Consider the following 23,737-nt stretch of genomic DNA (forward strand, 5'->3'; position numbering starts at 1 on the left):
GGTTCTTAAAGAGCTTCGCAACCGCTTTCCCTTTCCTCAGTGCTGATTGGTTATTTTACGCGCCAATCTTAAAAGCCTACTCTCTGATTGGATAGTAAGGAATCACTTTGTCCCCTCCTCCAATACGCTTGCCCTTACTTAAGATGGGCGAATTCTCCTGCTTCAAAACTGCTTTCCCTTTCCCCAGCGCTGGTTGGGTATCTCACGCGCCACTCTTAAAATCCTCCTCTCTGATTGGATAGTAAGGAATCCTAGGGCGGTTCTTAAACACCCTCTGCGAAGCTTCACTGCCCTTTCCACGCTTGGCCTGGCGCAGAGAGGAAGGAAGGCCCAAGATGGCAGCCAAGGCAACAGAGAAGCTCCTCCATTGGTACGTGAAGACCCCGTTTGTCTCCCATCCGTTCCCATCCGGTCTCTTAGGGCTTTATTGGACACTGATGAAGGGGGGAACCATCCCCAGAACTGTTATGGAACTCTAGAACTCTGAAGTGAGGGGGAAAAATGGGGGACAAGAGTGCTCCTGAGCATGTGCAGAGTGCCTTATGCCTTTGGCGCTGGAAAAGACAAGCCAGGGCCTCATAAGGTGTCAGGCCTCACACTAGAAGGGATATGGGTTTATTATTTATGTTATATAGTATATATTATATAAATATTATATATGTATATATTATATAAATATTATATATGTATATATTATATAAATATTATATATGTATATATTATATGTAAAATAATATAATATATATGTGTGATATAAATAAATATAATAAATATAAATATATTAATATAAATTAAATTAATATATTAATTATTAATATATATATAATTATATTATATATATTAATAATTAATATATTAATACAATATATATTAATTTAATTTATATTGTGTTATGTATATTAATTAAATTATATAATTATTAATTTAATTATATATATATATATATATATATATATATATTTAATATTATGACTGCCTGGAGCGCCGTTTAATAAATATAAATATAATAAATATTTATTATTTATATTAATTATATATATAATATTATATATTATATAAATTATATATATATATATATATATATGACTGCATTATATATTTATTCATATAATTATATAAAAAGTATATATTATATAATATGTAATAAATAATATAATAATATATATATTATATAATGTTTAATATAATAATATATATATGACTGCCTGGAGCGCCGTTAAATAAATATAAATATAATAAACATATAATATAATAAATATTTATTATTTTTATTATTTATATTTATATTATATTATATTATTTATATATATTATTTATATATATATATATATGTTATATATAATATAATGTTTAATATAATAAAATATATTTATTTATTTATTTATTTCTGCTACTTATACCCCGCCCTTCTCACCCCCGAGGGGGGACTCAGGGCGGCTTACAAAGAAGGCACAATTCGATGCCCTTATACAAATACATACAGATAAAAACAGTAATTAAATAATTAACAGATTAAAAACATCAATATATAGCACCATAGCACAACAATAAGCAATCTCATGGTCAGTGTTTCGCGTTCCGTAGGTCCAGTAGGTTGAAATAGGTTCCTACAATATTTGCCCTTCATTATGGTCCTTCTTTTTAGCTGCCAGAGTTTCCGAAAGCCTGGTCCCACATCCAAGTTTTCAGCTGTTTCCTGAATGACTGCATGGAGCATATATGACTGCATGGAGCGCCTTTAAATAAATATAAATATAATAAATACAATATATAAATATAAATTAAATTTATATATATTAATATATTTTTATATTAATATATATTTATATATATATATAATTATATATTAATTTAATTTATATATAATATAATTATATATATTAATATAATACAATTCATATTAATTTAATTTATATTGTCTGATATATATTAATTACATTAGTATATAATTATATATATTAATAATTAATAATATGACTGCATGGAGTGCCGTTAAATAAATATAAATATAATAAAAAGCACTGAGCTGCTGAGCTTGTTGATCGAAAGGTCGCAGGTTGGATTCCAGGGAGCGGCATGAGCTTCCGCTGTCAGCCCCAGCTTCTGCCAACCTAGCAGTTCGTAAACATGCAAATGTGAGTAGATCAATAGGTACCGCTCCGGCGGGAAGGTAACGGCGCTCCATGCAGTCATGCCAGCCACATGACCTTGGAGGTGTCTACGGACAACGCTGGCTCTTCGGCTTAGAAATGGAGATGAGCACCACACCCCGGAGCCAGACATGACTGGACTTAATGTCAGGGGACTACCTTTACCTTTATATGTTATATATTTAATTTATATATAATAATAACATACTGTTAATATGTTATTATTAACAGTAGTTATAATAGGGAGAGGCAGAAGAAATAATAGCAAAAGTAAGTAAGAAATAACATCATTAATAATGGCAATAATAGGGAGAGGCAGGCAAGGAATAATAGTAATAGCAAAAGGTAGTTCAGAAATCAAAAATATTATTAATAATTATAGTTATAATAGAGAGAGTCAGGCAAGAAAAATTAATAATGTGCCAGTAGATAACAATAATAGGGAAATGCAGGTAAGTAACTATGCTAATCAGCACAAGCGAGCAACAAACAAGGACATCTAATCACCTCTCAACAAAAGTTTGCTCCAGGCACAGTCAGGCCATTGTATGCTAATCAAGGTGGTCAGTTGAAACATTCACCCATAGCTCCAGCAGACAAGAGTCCTTTGTCCCACCCTGGTCATTCCACAGATATATAAACCCAATTTTCCTAGTTCCAACAGACCTCACTACCTCTGAGGATGCTTGCCAAAGATGCAGGCGAAACGTCAGGAGAGAATGCCTGTAGAACATGGCCATATAGCCCGAAAAAACCTACAACAGCCGCACAACAAATTGTTTATGCAAAACAAAACACTAGATGGCGCTGAGTCAACAAAGAGGAGAAAATAGCAACAAATGTTATTTTGTATGCAAATAATGGGGCAAGAAATAAGAATACTAATAATCTACTAGAAAGCAATAATAGAAATAAGCAGAATTAAACAAGAATTAGTAATAACAATATTCATTTATTCAGATCTAGGGAAGTCCTGCTCCCCATGCTCTATTCCGCTTTGGTTAGACCACTTTACCTGGAATATTGTGTCCAATTCTGGGCACCACAATTCAAGAGAGAGATTGACTCTAAGCTGGAATGTGTCCAGAGGAAGAGGGTGACTAAAATGATCAAGGGTCTGGAGAACAAGCCCTATGAGGAGCGGCTTAAGGAGCTGGGCATGTTTAGCCTGAAGAAGAGAAGAATGAGAGGAGATATGATAGCCATGTATAAATATGTGAGAGGAAGCCACAGGGAGGAGGAGGGAGCAAGCTTGTTTTCTGCTTCCCTGGAGACTAGGACGCAATGGAGCAATGGCTTCAAACTACAAGAGAGGAGATTCCACCTGAACATGAAGAAGAACTTCCTGACTGTGAGAGCCATTCAGCAGTGGAACTCTGCCCCGGAGTGTGGTGGAGGCTCCTTCTTTGGAAGCTTTTAAACAGAGGCTGGATGGTCATCTGTCAGGGGAGCTTTGAATGCAATATTCCTGCTTCTTGGCAGAATGGGGGTGGACTGGATGATGGCCCACGAGGTCTCTTCCAACTCTTTGATTCTATGATTCTATGACTGAACACTTGATTCCACTGACTCAACAACAACAACTATTTCTTACCCTCCTCATCACATTTTGAGGTGGAGTACAAGATAATATAATAATATATAATTATTTCTCGCATTCATGAGATGTCTTTCTCATTCATGAGCAACGCTAAATTTGCTGGTCTCAGTTTAGGATTCTTTTTCTGCACGTTATTTATACATTTGATATCTTTAACTGCCTTTTAAAAAAATCTCCAAACAGGGACATTCCACCCAAAAACGGCCGTGATGTGTATTTCTCGCGAGGCGTTTATGAAAAATATTCTTTGGCTCCCACCCTTGCTGAACTTCTGTTGCTGTCGAAAAGGTAGGAATGTACTAACTTGGGCTTGGGAGTTAAGTTTATATTAGGTTTCTGTTGGTCATGGGGGTTCTGTGTGGGAAGTTTGCCCCGATTCTGTCATTCGTGGGGTTCAGAATGCTCTTTGATTGTAGGTGAACTATAAATCCCAGCAACTACAACTCCCAAATGTCATTGTTTTTTCCCTCCAAACTCCATCTGTGTTCATATTTCGGCATATGGAATATTCATGCCAAGTTTGGTCCAGATCCATCATTGTTTGAGTCCACAGTGCTCTCTGGATGTAAGTGAACTACAACTCCCCAAACGCAAGGTCAATGCCAAACCCTTCTAGTGTTTTCTGTTGATCATGGGAGCCCTGTGTGCCAAGATTGGTTTAATTCCATTATTGGTGGAGTTCAGAATGCTCTTTGATTGTAGGCGAACTATAAATCCCAGCAACTACAACTCCCAAATGTCAAGGTCTATTTCCCTTAAACTCCATCTGTGTTCATATTTAGGCATGTGGAATATTCGTGCCAAGTTTGGTCCAGATCCATCATTGTTTGAGTCCACAGTGCTCTCTGGATGTGGGTGAACTATAATTCCCAAACTCAAGGTCCACCAAACCTTTCCAGTTTTTTCTGTTGGTCATGGGAGCCCTGTGTGCTAAGTTTGGCCCAATTCCATCATTGGTGGAGTTCAGAATGCTCTCTGATTGTAGGTAAACTATAAATCCCAGCAACGACAATTCCCAAATGACAAAATCATATTTTTTTTGAGTGGAGGACATACATTGGACTGTTAGGTGTCTTGTGTCCAAATTTGGTGTCAATTCCCCCAGTGGTTTTTGAGTTCTGATGGTAGCACGAACTAACATTACCTTTTTATTTATATAGATTATTATTAAGCAGGGGCTGTATGGCCATCTTTCAGATTGGCTTTGATTGTGCTTTTCCTGCCTGGCAGAAAGAAGGGGGTTGGACTGGATGGCCCTTGGGTTCTCTTCCAAGTCTACTGTTCTATTATTATTATTATTATTAGTAACAGGACCGAAGACCACTTGGAAGGCAAAGCTATGGCAAACTGAAACTGTAACATGGCATGCAAACCGCAATGATCCTTGGTTTATTATTATAAGCATCAAATGCGTCATGGAGGAGGGAGAGGCTTCCGTTAACCGAGGAGCCCCCATAGAAGTCGTGGTGGGGAAGGGGAGATACGGGAAAAGGAGACCTTTAATTCGGCCTAGGGAACGTGGAACAACATTAGTAATCCCAAATCGGTCTCCTGATACGGTAAGTAGGTGTAACCAGGATGGCGGTCCCTCAGGATTGAAAGTGGTGCTGTTGAACGCCAGATCTGTCAATGGTAAAACAACTTTCATCCAGGATTTAATCCTGGATGAACGGGCAGATCTGGCGTGCATCACAGAGACCTGGCTGGACGAAGCTGGAGGTGTAAACTTGACCCAGCTTTGTCCACCCGGGTTCTCTGTGCAGCATCAACCGAGATCCGGAGGGCGGGGAGGCGGGGTTGCAGTAGTCTATAGAGATTCCATTTCTCTGACCAGGACCCCCATCCCGCAGTCAACAAATTTTGAATGCGTCCACCTGAGGGTGGGTGACCGGGACAGATTAGGGATTCTGCTAGTGTACCGTCCACCTCGCTGCACTACAGTCTCCCTACCTGAGCTAGCGGGGGTAGTCTCGGACCTGGCATTGGAGTCCCAACGGCTGCTTGTGCTGGGGGACTTCAACGTCCACGCCGAGGCTGCCCTAACGGGAGCGGCTCAGGACTTCATGTCTACCATGGCGACCATGGGTCTGTCCCAACAAGTATCTGGCCCCACCCACAGTGCTGGACATACATTGGACTTGGTTTTCTGCCAGGGATGGGAGGAAGGTGGCGGTGTTGAGGAGTTATCCATCTCTCTGTTGCCATGGACCGACCACCACCTGGTCAGCTTTAGACTTACTGCGCCCCCTAACCTCCGCAGAGGTGGAGGACCTATTAAACTGGTCCGCCCCAGGAGGCTTATGGATCCGGAAGGATTCCTGATGGCTCTTGGGGATTTCCCCGCCACCTCGGTTGGTGATCCTGTTGATGCCCTGGTCGCTCTCTGGAATGGGGAGATGACCAGGGCAATAGACACGATCGCTCCAGAACGTCCCCTCTCAAGTAGCCGAACTAAACCAGCTCCTTGGTTTACTGAGGAGCTGGCGGTGTTGAAGCGAAAGAAGAGGGAACTAGAGAGCGTGTGGCGTTCGGATCCGAGCGAGCCAAACCGAACACGGTTTGTGTCCTTTTTAAGGTCATATGCCGCGGCAATAAGAGCCGCAAAGAAAACTTTCTTTGCGGCCACTATTGCGTCTGCAAAGAACCGTCCGGCTGAACTGTTCCGAGTTGTCAGAGGCCTTTTAAAACCCACCATTCAGGATGGGTGCCCTGATGACACGGCAGCTCGCTGTGAAGCTTTTGCTCGGTTCTTTACAGACAAAGTCGCTTTGATCCGCTCTGGACTGGACACCATATTAACGGCAGTCTCTGAGGATGTAACACGAGCATCTGCTTGTCCGATTTTGATGGATTCATTTCAATTGGTTCAAACCGAGGATGTGGACAAGGTGCTTGGAGGAATGAGAGCTACCACATGCATCCTAGACCCCTGCCCATCCTGGCTTCTAAAGGAGGCCAGAGGGGGATTGGCCGAGTGGGTTAAGGTGGTGGTTAATGCCTCCCTTCGGGAAGGCATTTTTCCAGCCAGCTTAAAGCAAGCTGTGATAAAACCGCTGTTGAAGAAACCATCACTGGACCCCACTCAATTGGTAAACTATCGGCCTGTTTCCAATCTTCCCTTTTTGGGCAAAGTCATGGAACGTGTGGTGGCCTCACAACTCCAGGCATTCTTGGTAGACACGGATTATCTAGACCCGGCACAGTCTGGCTTTAGGCCGGGACACGGTACCGAGACAGCCTTGGTCGCCTTAGTGGATGATCTCCGTCGGGAGCTCGACAGGGGGAGTGTGTCCCTGTTGGTGCTACTCGACCTCTCAGCGGCCTTCGATACCGTCGACCACGGTATCCTTCTGGGACGCCTCGCAGGAATGGGTCTCGGAGGTACTGCTCTGCAGTGGCTCCGGTCATTCCTCGAGGGTCGGTCTCAGAAGGTGTCACTGGGGGACTCCTGTTCTACCCCACAACCTTTGTTTTGTGGGGTTCCTCAGGGTTCAATACTGTCCCCCATGTTGTTTAACATCTACATGAAGCCGCTGGGCGAGATCATCCGGAGTTTCGGGGTGCGGTGTCATCTGTACGCAGATGATGTCCAGCTCTGTCACTCCTTCCCACCCGCTACTAAGGAGGCTGTCGAGGTCCTGAACCGGTGCTTGGCTGCTGTGACGGTCTGGATGAGGGCGAACAAATTAAAATTGAATCCAGACAAGACAGAGGTACTCCTGGTCAGTCGCAGGGCCGAACAGGGTATAGGGTTACAGCCTGTGTTAGACGGGGTCGCACTCCCCCTGAAGACACAGGTTCGCAGTTTGGGTGTGATCCTGGACTCATCGCTGAGCCTGGATCCCCAGGTTTCGGCGGTGACCAGGGGAGCATTCGCACAGTTAAGACTCGTGCGCCAACTGCGACCGTACCTTGGGAAGTCTGACTTGGCCACGGTAGTCCACGCTCTGGTTACATCCCGCCTTGACTACTGCAACGCTCTCTACGTGGGGTTGCCTTTGAAGACGGCCCGGAAGCTCCAACTAGTCCAACGGGCGGCAGCCATGGTATTAACAGGAGCAGGGCGCAGGGAGCATACAACTCCTCTGCTGTACCAGCTCCACTGGCTACCGATTAGCTACCGAGCCCAATTCAAAGTGCTGGCTTTGACCTTTAAAGCCCTAAACGGTTCTGGCCCTACATACCTATCCGAACGTATCTCGGCCTATCAGCCCACCAGGACCCTAAGATCTTCAGGAGAAGCCCTTCTCTCCATCCCGCCTGCTTCACAAGTGCGGCTTGCGGGAACGAGAGATAGGGCCTTTTCTGTGGTGGCCCCCCGGCTTTGGAATGCCCTCCCTACTGAAATAAGATCAGCCACCTCGCTAATGGCATTTCGGAAAAAACTGAAAACTTGGATGTTCGAGCAAGTTTTCAACTAATTCCGATGTGATGATGTTTTGATCATGGACTAGCAATCAAGGATAACGAATTGGATTACGACTTTAACTATGAGATGTTCCGGTCTGTATTGGTGGCCCAATACTATGTATGTATATGTATGTATTTTTATATTTTATTTTATATTTTTAAAGTGAATATTGTATTTTTAAATATGTTGTAAACCGCAATGAGTCGCCGCACAGGCTGAGATATTAGCGGTATACAAGTGTACTAAATAAATAAATAAATAAATAAATTATTATTATTATTATTATTAATCAGGGCTGTATGGCCCTTTGTTGGGAGGGCTTTGATTGTGCTTTTCCTGCCTGGCAGAAGAGGGTTAAACTGGATGACCTCTGGGGTCTCTTCCAAGTCTGCAGTCCTAGTATTATTATTATTGTGGTCTCTTCCAAGTCTACTGTTCTATAATAATAATAATAATAATAATAATAATAATTATTATTATTATTATTGTTATTATTAATCAGGGTTGTATGGCCCTTTGTCGGGAGGGCTTTGATTGTGCTTTTCCTGTCTGGCAGAAGAGAGTTAAACTGGATGACCTCTGGGGTCTCTTCCAAGTCTACAGTCCTATTATTATTATTGTGGTACTGTTCTATTATTATTATTATTATTATTATTATTATTATTATTATTATTAATCAGGGCTGTATGGCCATTTGTTGGGAGGGCTTTGATTGTGCTTTTCCTGCCTGGCAGAAGAGAGTTAAACTATATGGTCTCTGGGGTCTCTTCCAAGTCTAGAGTCCTATTATTATTATTGTGGTCTCTTCCAAGTCTACTGTTCTATTATTATTATTGTTAAGCAGGGCTGTATGGCCATCTGTCGGGAGGGCTTTGATTGTGGTTTTCCTGCCTGGCAGAAGAGAGTTAAACTGGATGGCCTCTGGGGTTTCTTCCAAGTCTACAGTCCTAGTATTATTGTAGTCTCTTCCAAGTCTACTGTTCTATTATTATTATTATTATTATTATTATTATTATTATTAATCAGGGCTGTATGGCCATTTGTCGGGAAGGCTTTGATTGTGCTTTTCCTGCCTGGCAGAAGAGAGTTAAACTGGATAACCTCTGGGGTCTCTTCCAAGTCTACAGTCCTAGTATTATTATTATTGTGGTCTCTTCCAAGTCTACTCTTCTATTATTATTATTATTATTATTATTATTATTATCATTATTATCATTATTATTGTGGTCTCTTCCAAGTCTACTATTCTATTATTATTATTATTATTATTGTTGTTGTTGTTGTTGTTGTTGTTGTTGTTAAGCAGGGCTGTATGGCCATCTGTCGGGAAGGCTTTGATTGTGCCTTTCCCGCCTGGCATAAAGAAGAGGGTTGGACTGGATGGCCCTTGGGGTCACCTCCAAAGCTTGACCCCTTAATTGGGGAACACGTCAACCAAAGGATGGACGTAAACGAAGAGCCAAGCCGGTGGTCCCAATGAAAGGAAAGGGCTATTGGGGAGAATTGGACTCGTGCCCCATTGAGTGAAGGCTGGGGAACAGCCCCCTCCTTGCTCTGCCAAATGTGGCTAATTTGAGCCGCTCGAGCCACCGCTTGACATTGCATCTGAGTCAGCATCTCGTTGGCATCGCCGCTTAATTAAACCTGCCACTTGGTGCCACCGGGATGGACACCTCCTCTCACTCCGAGAGACAGCTGGGTCGTGTTATTAAGCGATGGAGACGTGATCCTGTTGAGACGTTTCCTCCCGGTGCGTAAATCAAGGTGGCTTCCTTCTTCCTTCCTTCCTTCCTTCCTTCCTTTCTTTCTTTCTTTCTTTCGTTCAATCTCCCTTCCACTAGATCAGCAGTTCACGCCCGGCTTAGTTAATCCGAAATGGGCTAAACTCACTTAAATATTGACCACTGTTCAATAGTTTTAAAACTATTTATATGTATGTTGGCAGTTTTCGATATGTGTGTTTGCTAGATGACATATTACATAGTGCAGTGTTACTATTTATTTATTTATTTTTATTTGTCGTGTCAGGGCAACCAGTCGATGTTATTACATTTCTAACAGAACAAAGCAAACAAACAGACAAAATACAAAATTTGTGAGTTTGGTAGTTGATTAAATGTCCTTTGACCAGTATCTGGCCCCTTGGAGTGACTCCGATGTTGCCGCATGGAGGTCCTCCGTTGTGCATGTGGCAGGGCTCAGGTTGCATTGCAGCAGGTGGTCAGTGGTTTGCTCCTCTCCACACTCGCATGTCGAGGATTCCACTTTGTGGCCCCATTTCTTGAGGTTGGCTCTGCATCTTGTGGTGCCAGAGCGCAGTCTGTTCAGCGCCTTCCAAGTCACCCAGTCTTCTGTGTGCCCAGGGGGGAGTCTCTCATTTGTATCAGTTCTGGGTTTGAGCCTGCCACTTTTGGACTCTCGCTTGCTGAGGTGTTCCAGCGAGTGTCTCTGTAGATCTTAGAAAACTATTTCTAGATTTAAGATGTTGACGTGCTGGCTGATACCCAAACAGGGGATGAGCTGGAGATGTCTCTGCCTTGGTCCTTTCACTATTGGCTGCTACTTCCCGGCGGATGTCAGGTGGTGCAATACCGGCTAGGCAGTGTAATTTCTCCAGTGGAGTAGGGCGCAGACACCCCGTAATAATGCGGCATGTCTCATTAGGAGCCACATCCACTGTTTTAGCGTGGTGAGATGTGTTCCACACTGGGCATGCATACTCAGCAGCAGAGTAGCCAAGTGCAAGGGCAGATGTCTTCACTGTGTCTGATTGTGAACCCCAGGTTGTGCCAGTCAGCTTTCGTATGATATTGTTTCTAGCACCCACTTTTTGCTTGATGTTCAGGCAGTGCTTCTTGTATGTCAGAGCACGTTCCAGAGTGACTCCCAGGTATTTGGGTGCGCTGCAATGCTCCCGTGAGATTCCTTCCCAGGTCATCCTCAGAGCTCAGGATGCTTCTCTGTTCTTGAGATGAAAGGCACATGTCTGTGTTTTAGATGGATTAGGGATCAGCTGGTTTTCCCTGTAATAGGCAGTAAGAGCACCTAGAGCTTCAGAGAGCTTCTGTTCAACCATCTCAAAGCTCCCTGCTTGAGCGGTGATGGCACGATCATCAGCATAGATGAAGCTCTCTGTCCCTTCTGGCAGTGGCTGGTCATTTGTGTAGATGTTGAACATGGATGGAGCAAGCACGCTCTCCTGAGGCAGGCCGTTCTTCTGTTTCCGCCATCTGCTTCTTTGGCCCTGGAATTCAACAAAAAAGCTCCTGTTCTGTAGCAGGTTTCCTTGAGCGGTGATGGCACAATCATCAGCATAGATGAAACTATGTTGAACATGGATGGAGCAAGCACGCTCCCCTGAGGCAGGCCGTTCTTCTGTTTCCGCCATCTGCTTCTCTGGCCCTGGAACTCAACAAAAAGGCTCCTGTTTTGTAGCAGGTTTGCAGTGTTATTAACTGCAATAGGTTTAGTACTCAAAATCAACTGGAAAGGCATAAAAAGAGACTGTGCTTTATTTATTTTTGTCTATTGTTTGCTCCTTTTTGGTTTCAGGCCCGCAGAAGGCAATGCAGATGCATCAAATGCTGGGCAAGAAAACAAGGTTTCCAATGGACAGACTGCCACCAAACCCGCCAGAGAAGCAGAGAAGCCTTTGGCAGAGACACCGCCTTTCCAAGACCCTCGAGTCCCCTTTCCTTTTTTTTCTAGATTGACAGAGAAAGAGCAAAGGAGGTACCTGTTCCTCCTCGCTAAGTTCGAAAACCCCAACAACGTGGATCCCTCCAGACAGAAAGATTACCCGCAGTATCTGGTAAGCATTGAGCTTTGACACTAGCTCTGTTACAGCCTGAAAGGCGGAGGAGGGAATGTGTGCTACCAAATCCCTCCCTCCCTCCCTCCCTCCCTCCCTCCCTCCCTTCCTTCCTTCCTTCCTTTTTCCCTTCTTTCTTTCCATTCTTTCTTTCTTGCACCCTTCTTTTCTTCCTTTGTTTCCCCTTCTTTCCTTTCTCCTTTCCTTCTTTTTTCCCTTCCTTCCTTCCTTCCTTCCTTCCTTCCTTCCTTTCTTTTTCCCTTCTTTCATTCCATTCTTTCTTTCTTGCGCCCTTCCTTTCTTCCTTCCTTTCCCCCTTCTTTCCTTCCTCCTTTCCTTCTGTTTTCCCTTCCTTCCTTCCTTCCTTCCTTCCTTCCTCCTTCCTTCCCTTTTCCCTTCTTTCCTTCCATTCTTTCTTTCTTGCGCCCTTCCTTCCTTCCTTCCTTCCTTTCTTTTTCCCTTCTTTCCTTCCATTCTTTCTTTCTTGCGCCCTCCCTTCCTTCCTTTCCCCCTTTTTTCCTTCCTCCTTTCCTACTTTTTCCCTTCCTTCCTTCCTTGATTCCTACCTTTTTCTTGTCCTTCCTTCCTTTCCTCCCTCCTTCTTCCCTTCCTTTTTCCTTTCTTCTTTCCATTTTCCTTTTCCCTTCTTTCTTTCCTTCCTTTTCCTTCCTTCTTTCCTTCCTTCCTTTCCTTCCTTTCCTCCTTCCTTCTTCCCTTCCTTCTTCCCTTCCTTTTTCCTTCCCTTTTTCTTTCCTTTTCCTTTTCACTTCTTTCTTTCCTTTCTTTCCCTTCCTTCCTTCCTTCCTTCCTTCCTTCCTTCCTTCCTTCCTTCCTTTCCTCCTTCCTTCTTCCCTTCCCTTTTCCTTCCTTTCTTCCTTTTCCCCTTTTTTCTTCCTTCCTCTTCCTTCCTACCTTTTTCCTGTCTTTCTTCCTTCTTTTTCCCCTTTTTCCTTCCTTTCCTCCCTCCCTTCCTTTTGCCTTCCTTTTTCTTTTCCCTTCTTTCTTTCCTTCCTTTTCCCCCTTCCTCCCTTTCTTCCTTTTCTTTCTTCCTTCCTTTCCATTTTTTCCTCCTTCTCTCTCCTTTCTTCATTGACTTAATCAAGGAATTGCTAATAATAATGCGCGTCACTGGTGTCTTATTTTTAGCAAATGAAAGAATTTGTCAGCAAAGAAGTTGCGGAGTTTTTGAAGTTCGCCCAAAACGCGGCCAAAAGCTGCACTAAAGATTACGAGGACATCTCCGAGGAGGCGTGTCTTTACAGCAAGGTAACAAACAGTGAAAAGTTGTGCCTTTTCTCATAATAATCTGATTTTATTTCTTACCTGCCTCAGTTTTGCACACTTCTTTAGGCAAAAATTGTGATTCCTCCAATACAGATAACGCTTCGCAATAGCACTATACAACAATTTTCAATAACATCATAAATAACTTTTCTTTAAAAAGTGTGACACTACTATTTTTCTGAACACTTATTTGGTCAAAAGACCAAAAAAGCTTAATGTTGACTTAGCCCCAGCTTCTGCCTACCTAGCAGTTCAAAAACATGTAAATGTGAGTAGATCAATAGGTACCGCAATAGGTAACAGCGCTTCATGCAGTCATGCCGGACACATGACCTTGGAGGCGTCTATGGACAATACCAGCTCTTCGGCTTAGAAATGATGAGCACACACCCCCCCCCTCCAAGAATTGGACACGGCTAGACTTAATGTCAGGGGAAACCTTTACCCTTTACAACACCAATAACAACAACAACAACAATTGTCTTTGGAAAATAATGGCTTGAGGCAGGTTACAGGGCCGGCTTTAGCATAGCAGGTAAATCACCAGCTGCGGCCACCGAAAGGTTGACAGTTTGAAGCCAGGTCAGGGTGAGCTCCTGACCTTCAGCCCAGTTCCCTCGCTCACCTATCAGATTGAAAACAGCATTGTGAGTAGATGAATAGGAACTGCATTAAGCAGGGAGGTATTTTAGGCATGGCGTTTTGATCAGAAAAAGGAGGAAAGTTTATAAACAGAGAAAGCTCTTCCATTGGTCATGGGGGGTCTGTGTGGGAGGTTTGCCCACTTATGTCGTTGGTGGGGTTCAGACTGCTCTTTGAATGTAGGTGAACTATAAATCCCAGCAACTAACAACTCCCAAATGTCAAGGTCTATTTTCCCCAAACTCCATCTGTGTTCATATTTGGGCATATGGAATATTCATGCCAAGTTTGGTCCAGATCCATCATTGTTTGAGTCCACAGTGCTCTCTGGATGTAGGTGAACTACAACTCCCAAACTCAAGGTCAATGCCCACCAAACCTTTCCCGTGTTTTATGTTGGTCATGGGAGTTCTGTGTGCCACGCTTGGTTCAATTCCATCGTTGGTGGAGTTCAGAATGCTCTTTGATGGCATTCCAGCAACTACAAGTCCCAAATGACAAAATCAAAAAATGTTGAGTAAAGGACATAGATCGGGTTGTTAGATGTATGCTGTCCAAATTTGGTGTCAATTCGTCCAGTGATTTTTGAGTTATGTTAATCCCACAAACAAACATTACATTTTTATTTATATAGATATACTTTATAATACCTCTTTCTGTTGTCTGTCTTGCTGTTGTATAATCGGCATTGAATGTTTGCCATATATCTGTTCTGTGATCCGCCCTGAGTTCCGTTTAATAATAATAATAATAATAATAATAATAATAATAAAATGCAGCATAGATAAAAACATGTAATCATCATAAACATTAGTTTTATACATTTGTACAGAATCACTATTCATTTTGGTTTGTTTCATTTGTAAGGCTCCGTTTTCATTTTCGAGCACCTCTCCTGAAAACGGGTGCCTTTCCGAATGAGCTTTTTGTCCAGTGTCCAAAAAAAGTCCCAAATATTTTCAGTCCATTGTCGTCAAAGTGCTAGGGCCAGTAGCTGAGTGCTGAGGAAGAGGCACTCGGATGTAGGCCCTGTTAGGGCCTGCTCAGGGTGTTGCAATCCAGATCAGGAAACGAGACCATAAGATAACAATCCACCACACTTGACTGTGGGAAAAAACAATCCCTTTTTATTGATGAAAAAATGGTTACAAAATAGAGGAAAATGCAAAGTCAAAAAGCCACAGTAAAATTCAGCAGTCAGGAATATCTATAAACTTGATCAAAATTTCAAAAGCAACACTGTAGAAACCTGGAACCTGTTAGCAAACCACTAACCGTACTTGGAACACTAGAAGCCTCTTGGGATGTAGGCCACGGGAAACGGGAAATCTGCCAAGGTAATGCCTCTGTCTAAACGATGCCTGATCTAACGAGACAGCCCGGGGAGAGGCACTTAAAACTAAAGAAACTGTTTCAGGACACGCCTCCAGGCTTTGAAGCCTGTGCCTCCTTTTCCCTTAATCTGCTTGACCTTCGCAGACTCTGTGATTCGCTCCTGTTTTTCCAAATCTGCTCTTTTCTATCCTCATTAAGGAAGCCAGGTGTTAGCTCCTCTGGAGAGCTATCCCTGCTTGGTTCTGAAACATTCTCATCAAGCTGTGTAGTTTCACTTTCTAAGCCACTGCCCTCAGAATCAACATCTTCCAAACCATCAGGGAAACATGCATGTTCAGTAGCCTGTTCAGTTGCATCAGGAAATACAATCAGAGAATCAGGTTCAGGTTCACATGCAGGCTGAACCCCAATACAGGGTCTACAGCTGAGTGCACCAAATGCCAAATAAGAGGCGCTGAAAATCAGCTCACCAAACGGTTACCATTCCCACTTACCTTTCGTTTCACCACTTTTCCGAACAGGAGGGGGGTGTACTGTTTCGTGCCATCCAATGAATGATACGTAACGAAAACACGAAAGAAACAAATGAGACAAATACTGGGCTCATGACTAATAAACATTATATAAAATATACTTACTGAAATGTATTTTCACATATGAAAATGCACAGTGTAAAGATTACAATATAATGAACACAAGACGCGAGTTTAAAATTCATGTTTAAAATACAATCAGGTTTGACGTTCGTGGATCTGATTGAAATGTCCATAGAATTGTATTGGAGTGTCGCACTTCAGAGTAGATTCACCTTGCTGAAATCACCAAAACTGCACACAGACTGAAGTCTTTGTAGTTTATTGAAAAGTAATAGATAAAAAGTTATTAAAAGCAAGTAATGTTCCAAAAGATCAATAAAACATTGCACTGTAAGGCAGGATTCCAAGAGTCACCAACGAAACAAAATCTTATGAGAACATGACAAAGTCCCAAGACCATGGACACAAGAACTACAAGATAATCCAGGCAAACGAGCACGAGCTGATTGGTTGAGCAAAAAGTCGCTTTGACAAAGGTTTGCTTTCAAACACACTGCTTAATACCCTTTGCAATACATGAAAGCATTTCTTTGGCCTCTGACCTCCTTCTTGTTGGCTATTCTCACACTCCTTCAAACTCTGAATTCCAAACGGTCAGCCCGAGCGAAGATTCCCATTTCCTCAAGGTCAGGCTGCTCCTTAGTGTCAGCTTGATTGCCTTCCTGCTTACTATCAGGATGAGAACTATCCTCCTTTTCTGAGACAGTTTGCACCTGGCTAGTTTCAGTATCAGAAACATCATTCCCTGCTGTGGGAAACTGAATTTGCACACCCTGTTCCTCATTGTCGACAACAGGAACATTTTGAAACTGATTGTGAACCTGAATCCCATCATCCTCGTCAGAGTCACTCTGAGACCCCATCTGAGTCACAACACTATCAGTCTGTGTCTGTGGTTCCAGCTGACTCACAACATAGAGAGATGCTCTGTCGGGTCAAAACATAGTGCTTTTCTAAATACGTTTCTTAGATGTTGTTAAAGATAATCGTCTCGCAAATATTTTTATATGTATTTATATATTTATATTTTTCCCCTCCCAAGAAATTCTTAAGCTCCCGCCTCGATTGTGTGAAGAAGTATCCAGAGTCGTACACATTGTGTGAAATAACCAGCATCATGGGAGGAAAATTTAGCCCTGAGCTGACACTTACCTTGGAAAAAAGCCTTCTTGCCTTGGTAAGTATTTGGGAGTTCAAGGAATACGACTTTTAGGATATTTTTCTGGCTTGCTTTTTAACATGGGATTGTATGTATGAGGCCATTTTCCCTCACAAATCTCGTCAGTTGGGAATAAACAAGATTCTATGTTATTATTATTTTACTAATATAAAGTATATAAAGCTCCACTGGCTGCCGATTTGCTACCGGGCCCAATTTAAGGTGCTGGTGTTATCCTACAAAGCCCTAAACGGTTCCGGCCCAAAATACCTTACGGACCGCATCTCGGCCTACGAGCCCACGAGGACCTTGAGATCATCTGGGGAGGCCCTTCTCTCGGTCCCGCCTGCCTCACAGGCACGCCTGGCGGGGACGAGAGAGCGGGCCTTCTCGGTGGTGGCCCCCCGGCTGTGGAACGCCCTCCCTGCTGAAGTTAGACAGGCGCCCTCCCTTATGGCCTTTCGTAGGAGCCTGAAAACATGGCTTTTCGAGTTGGCCTTCAACTGAGTGCTATATCATTGGAAATGATGACCGGAATGGATTATGACTATGAAACCGATTATGACCCCATGATATGACGAAGCGGATTTTTAGTATAAGTATATGTTATGTAGTAGTAGATTGTTGTGTACTGTCTTGATTTATTGTAAACTGTCTTTTCTATGTTGTTGTTCACCGCCACGAGTCGCCCTAGGGCTGAGAGTGGCGGTCAATAAGTGCAAGTAATAAATAAATAAATAAATAATAATAATAGAACTGCATCATGTAATAATACCTTCATATGCTGATAATATAATATAATGGGTCACAACGGAAAAATTTGTTTCTAAAATCGATTCGTTTTTTGGAGTTTTTTGCGTTTCGATATTTAAAAGAATTCCGAATTTTTTCTTTTAAAAAGTTCGATATTTACGAAATTTCGTAAATGTTAAAAAAATTACGAAACATTAACGAAACAAATACGAAACAATAACGAATCGATTCGTTAATGGCGGACGCGACCGCGCAATACTCTAAAATACCTCCAAATGGGACATTGGGAACTTCTGAAGCTTCCCTCTCCCTCTGTTGTTGACTGTTGGTGTGATATTATAATTTTTTTTCACTAATTAAACAAAAAACAACTATAAAACTTGCCCCAGACATGCGGAAATAATAACGAAACGACCTCAAACCGATAACGAAACTAATACATAATGAATCCGAAGCATTTACGAAACGAATTTAAAAATTCGTTTCGTTTTTAAGTTGCTCCAGAATGGTTCGTTATCGCTTCAATATCAGAAAAAATTACGAATTTTTAACGAATTACGAATTAACGAAACGAAACCGCCCAGCCCTCGTATATACATATAATATTGTTCTGTAGCCGCTGGGCTTGAAACGAATTGCTTTTAAATCAGGATGTGCAACTTTAGCCCAACCCGAAGCCAGGGGACCCGAAGAGAAATTCGTAAGGATTTTCACCATAAACAGTCTTTAGAAGGCTTGTGAAATATAACAAAGTCTTTATTGGTGAACAATTAACAGAAACTTCTTTGTCTTCAAAAGGTTAAACAAATGCTTCCAGGTTTCAAGCAACTGGTGGCTTCTAACTGTTTCTTTGCTTTACTTAAAAGGAAAATCCCTTTCTAAATTTCTCCCAGGCTACACTGTTCTACAAATTTTCAGTTTTTCTCAGTTGCGGAAACAAAATATGCCGTTTCTTAATAAATTTAACATGCTGAATTCAAATATAATAATTAAATGTGTTAATTGGCTCTGGTTTTTATAAATATGTATTTACAGCTATTATTTAAAAAAGGAAGAGCATTGACTCAGCGAGATTAGAAGTGAACTTTAAACTCACGCCCTGTGTTTTTACTGCATTTTAATCACTGGGTTATTGTAGGTTTTTTCGGGCTATATGGCCATGTTCTAGAGGCATTCTCTCCTGACGTTTCGCCTACATCTATGGCAAGCATCCTCAGAGGTAGTGAGGTCTGTTGGAACTAGGAAAATGGGTTTATATATCTGTGGAATGACCAGGGTGGGACAAAGGACTCTTGTCTGCTGGAGCTAGGTGTGAAGGTTTCAACTGACCACCTTGATTAGCATTTGATTGCCTGGCAGTGCCTGGGGCAATCTTTTGTTGAGAGGTGATTAGATGTGTTATGCCTTGCCTTGAGTCTCAAGAAAAGGCAGGCAAAAAAAAATATAATACCGTGTTCTCTCACTGTTTCACGGTTCGCTTTCTGCAGACTCGCGGTTTTGCGGTGAGAGTTTCGAGTTCATAGGCTCTGTGGATGCTGGGGTGAAACTTCTCACTTTAATTTTTTAGCCACATTTTATCAATCCTACAGGAAAAAAAATCAAATGTCGTCTTCTCTCATTTGGCGGCTGAGCCAAAAGTCTTAAATTCCCTGTCTATTTATTTTCCTTGAAGGGAAAAGTGAACCTCGTTAAGAGACACTTTCCAAAACTGCCGGCCTCAATCCAGTTGCCTGTTCGTCATTGTAAAGCCGATGTGGGAATGGACGCGCCGGAGCAGAGGGCTGCTGCAATGCACAATGTAAGTTTATGGAATTCCTGTGCCTTCAATTTATTTATTTTGGTTTCTTCTACCCGGCCCTTCTCACCCCGAAGGGGACTCAGGGTGGCTTACAAAGGCACAATTCGATGCCAACATCACATAACAGTAGTAACACAAAATAACATCAATTAAACAGTTGAAACAGTTAAACAACAATTCCTGCATTGCAACCCTAAAACCAATAAAACCAATAAAACGATACAAACCTAATTACTCCTCATTGCCGGTCAGCGTTCGCTATCTCATAGTCCAAATTCCAATTCCACATTGTCAGTCCTGTCAGTCCTAGTCGTCTGATTGTCCTTATCTAGTTGTCAGATTGCCCAAAGGCCTGGTCCCACAACCACATCTTTACTTTCCTCCTGCCCTAATTTCCCCCGGGAGTGAATTCCACAGGTGAGGGGCCACAACCGAGAAGGCCCTGCTCCTCGTCCCCACCCACCTCACTTGTGATAGCGGTGGGGTCGAGAGCAGGGCCTCCCCAGATGATCTCAAACTCCGAGGTGGGACGTAGAGGGAGATACGTTCGGACAGATACACTGGACCGGAACCGTACAGGGTTTTGTAGGCCAAAACCAGCACAAACTTGAATTGTGCTCGGAACTGAACTGGCAGCCAGTGCAGCTGAAACAGCAGGGCGGAGGGTGTGCTCCCTGTATGACGTTCTGGTGAGTAATCTGGCTGCCGCTCACTGGACCAGTTGGAAGTTTCTGAACAGTCTTCAAGGGCAACCCCACGTAGAGTGCGTTGCAGTAGTCTATTCGGGGTGTAACAATAGCATGGACTACTGTGGCCAGATCAGACTTCCCAAGGTACGGGTGCAACTGGTGCACAAGTTTTAATTGTGCATAAGCTCTCCCGGCCACCACCGAGACCTGGGGTTCTACTTAGAGTTCATCTACAGCAGTGGTTCCCAACCTTTTTTTGACCAGGGACCACTCCCCAACATTAGTACCAAAAGGTTGCGAAACAGTTTCTGGCCAACTTTATTTTTTTTTAAAGTTATTTTTATTAAGAACTAGCTGGGGGACCCGGCACTGCCTGGGTTATTAGAGAAAGTGGGCAATGGAGGTTCTGTATGCCAAGTTTGGTCTTTATTGGTCATTGGATGAGGGTGGCAGTGGTTTCAGTAATTGAGTGAAGGTACTGCGAGTCCCATCATCCATGGTCCACCCTCCTCCATGCTGCAGCAGGATGTAGAGTGGGTTATGGGGGCTCTGTGTCTAACAGAGTGGGTCATGGGGGCTCTGTGTGCCAAATTTGGTCTTGATCAGTCATTGGATGAGGGCGGCAGTGGTTCCAGTAATTGAGTGAAGGTACTGCAAGTCCCATCATCCATGGTCCACCCTCCTCCATATTGCAGCAGGATGTAGAGTGGGTCATGGGGGCTCTGTGTGTCAAGTTTGGTCTTGATCAGTCATTGGATGAGGGTGGCAGTGGTTTCAGTAATTGAGTGAAGGTACTGCAAGTCCCATCATCCATGGTCCACCCTCCTCCATACTGCAGCAGGATGTAGAGTGGGTCATGGGGGCTCTGTGTGTCAAGTTTGGTCTTGATCAGTCATTGGATGAGGGTGGCAGTGGTTTCAGTAATTGAGTAAAGGTACTGCAAGTCCCATCATCCATGGTCCATCCATCTTATAACTGCATCAGGATGTAGAGTGGGTCATGAGTACTCTGTGTGCCAAGTTTGGGCCTGGTCTGTAATTTGTAGGGGCTACAATGTGAATTGGGTGAAGGTACTGCAAATCCTATCATTCATGGCCCATCCTGCCCTAAACTGCACCAGGTTGTAAAGTGGGCCATTGGGTCTCTGTGTGCCAAGTTTGGTCCTGATCCGTCCTTGGTGTGGACCACAGTGCTCTAAGGAAGTGAGTTAAAGTACTGCAAGTCCCATCCTCCCTCAAACTGCACCAGGATGTTGAGTGGGTCTTGAGGCAGGAGGTCTGTGTGCCAGGTTTGGTCTTGTTCTGTCCTTTTTGAGGGGCCACAAAGTGTTTTCGACTTCAACTCCAACCATTCCTGACAGCCTCAGGCCCCTTTCCTTTTCCCGCTGCTACCTCGGAATGTTCCGGTGGCCAATCAGAGACCATATGCAAATTGTACCACGGCGGCAGCCAATTGGAACGCTGCCACATACACCTCCCGTCCTTCCTCCACATACGAACACTGACTTTTATTATATACATAGATAAAAAAATTGTTCCTTGAGAGTAGGAACGAAGAAAAAGGAAAAGCAAGTAATTATAAAGGTAGTTATTTTCAGCTTGTGTACATAAAAAGAGTGGGAACAATAATTTTTTAGTAAAGTAGGAAAAGAGAGAAAAGAAGAATAAAAATAAAAATAAATAAATTAAATAAAATATGTCAAAGGGTAGGGGGATGTGTAGTACTTCCAGGTCCCCCCCAGGTTGTGGAAACGCCACATTTCTCTTTTCTTTTTATTATTATCGTCGCTTTCATATTGATAATTCCTTTGAGTTTCTTTCATAATTTTTTTTTGGCCAACTTTAGATTGGGTTTGTTTATTTGGGGTGCTGGTTCAGGAAATTGTATTGGATAGACCACATCAGCTCTAGTTTCTGATACAAAACATATGTCATCCAGTAGTTGCCATCAGGGGACAGCTAGTTGGAATGTATTTTGTTTCCTTCTTTCGTTCCCTCCCTATTTATTTATCTTTTTAAAGGATGTGAGCACAGATGCCAATGCTGAAAAACTTGCGGCGAAATACTGTCCTCAGGTGGTCCTCACCGCCGAATCGTTATATACTTTGCTGAACAATCACGGCCTGGATTATAAGGAACAATGGGAGCTCCCCGTTTCTGTGAAAATGCTTTCGGTTCCAGGTAAGTGTCTGTTCCTGTGGAATTTGGAATAATAATAATAATAATAATAATAATAATAATATTTTATTTATTTATCGTGTCATCATCAACCATTGTATTACAATTCTAACAGAGCAAAACAAACACAGAGATTAGAAAGAAAAAGAAAAAAGGGGGAAAAAACCACACAGATTTTGCAGATTTGGTATTTGGTTAAATGTCCTTTGACCAGTATCTGGCCACTTGGAGTGCCTCTGGGGTTGCCGCAAGAAGGTCCTCCATCGTGCATGTGGCAGGGCTCAGGGTGCATTGCAGCAGGTGGTCAGTGGTTTGCTCTTCTCCGCACTCGCATGCCGAGGATTCCACCCCGTAGCCCCATTTCTGAAGGTTGGCTCTGCATCTCGTGGTGCCAGAGCGCAGTCTGTTCAGCGCCTTCCAAGTCGCCCAATCTTCTGTGTGCCCAGGGGGGAGTCTCTCATCTGGTATCACCCATGAATTGAGGTGCTGGGTTTGGGCCTGCCACTTTTGGACTCTCGCTTGCTGGGGTGTTCCAGCGAGTGTCTCTGTAGATCTAAGAAAACTATGTCTTGATTTAAGTTGTTGACGTGCTGGCTGATACCCAAACAAGGGATGAGCTGGAGATGTCTCTGCCTTGGTTCTTTCACTATTGGCTGCTACTTCCCGGCGGATGTCAGATGGTGCAATACCGGCTAAGCAGTGTAATTTCTCCAGTGGTGTGGGGCGCAGACACCCTGTGATAATGCGGCATGTCTCATTAAGAGCCACATCTACTGTTTTAGTGTGGTGAGATGTGTTCCACACTGGGCATGCATACTCAGCAGCAGAGTAGCATAGCGCAAGGGCAGATGTCTTCACTGTGTCTGGTTGTGATCCCCAGGTTGTGCCAGTCAGCTTTTGTATGATGTTGTTTCTAGCACCCACTTTTTGTTTGATGTTCAATAATAATAATAAAACACCCTATCTCCCTGAGGATACTCAAGGCTGGACATCATTCCACAGATATATAAACCCCATTTTCCTAGTTTGCAACAGACCTCACAACCTCTTGAGGATGCCTGCCATAGATGCAGGTGAAACGTCAGGAGAGGATGCTTCTGGAACATGGCCAGACAGCCCGGAAAACTCACAGCAACCAGTGATTCCGGCCATGAAAGCCTTCAACAATACATTCAATGCCAGAAAAAAAATAAATGAGCAATAGCCAATAGCTTATAGCAACAGAACAAATACAATAAATAAAATATGATCCATCCAGAGCAATCAAATATACACCAACATGATAAGAATCTAATAAAGCTAAAATACTGTAATAAATCTAAAACACAGTAA

The 23,737-nt window shown here is 42.9% G+C and overlaps 1 protein-coding gene across 1 annotated transcript in view; it reads left to right on the forward strand.

The window, feature by feature from the left end:
* Positions 1 to 254: 254 nt before the first annotated feature.
* Positions 255 to 23,737, forward strand: part of ICE2 (interactor of little elongation complex ELL subunit 2) — a 74,660-nt gene continuing 51,177 nt past the window's right edge. The window contains exons 1-7 of the mRNA XM_067471238.1: positions 255 to 370; positions 3,934 to 4,038; positions 11,714 to 11,972; positions 13,119 to 13,238; positions 16,872 to 17,006; positions 19,414 to 19,539; positions 22,249 to 22,408. Coding sequence (XP_067327339.1) covers positions 336 to 370; positions 3,934 to 4,038; positions 11,714 to 11,972; positions 13,119 to 13,238; positions 16,872 to 17,006; positions 19,414 to 19,539; positions 22,249 to 22,408 — 940 coding nt within the window. The 5' untranslated portion in view covers positions 255 to 335. The remainder of the gene's footprint in view (positions 371 to 3,933; positions 4,039 to 11,713; positions 11,973 to 13,118; positions 13,239 to 16,871; positions 17,007 to 19,413; positions 19,540 to 22,248; positions 22,409 to 23,737) is intronic.

Source organism: Anolis sagrei, chromosome 9 (assembly GCF_037176765.1).
Source record: "Anolis sagrei isolate rAnoSag1 chromosome 9, rAnoSag1.mat, whole genome shotgun sequence".
NCBI classification, from domain to species: Eukaryota; Metazoa; Chordata; class Lepidosauria; order Squamata; family Dactyloidae; genus Anolis; species Anolis sagrei.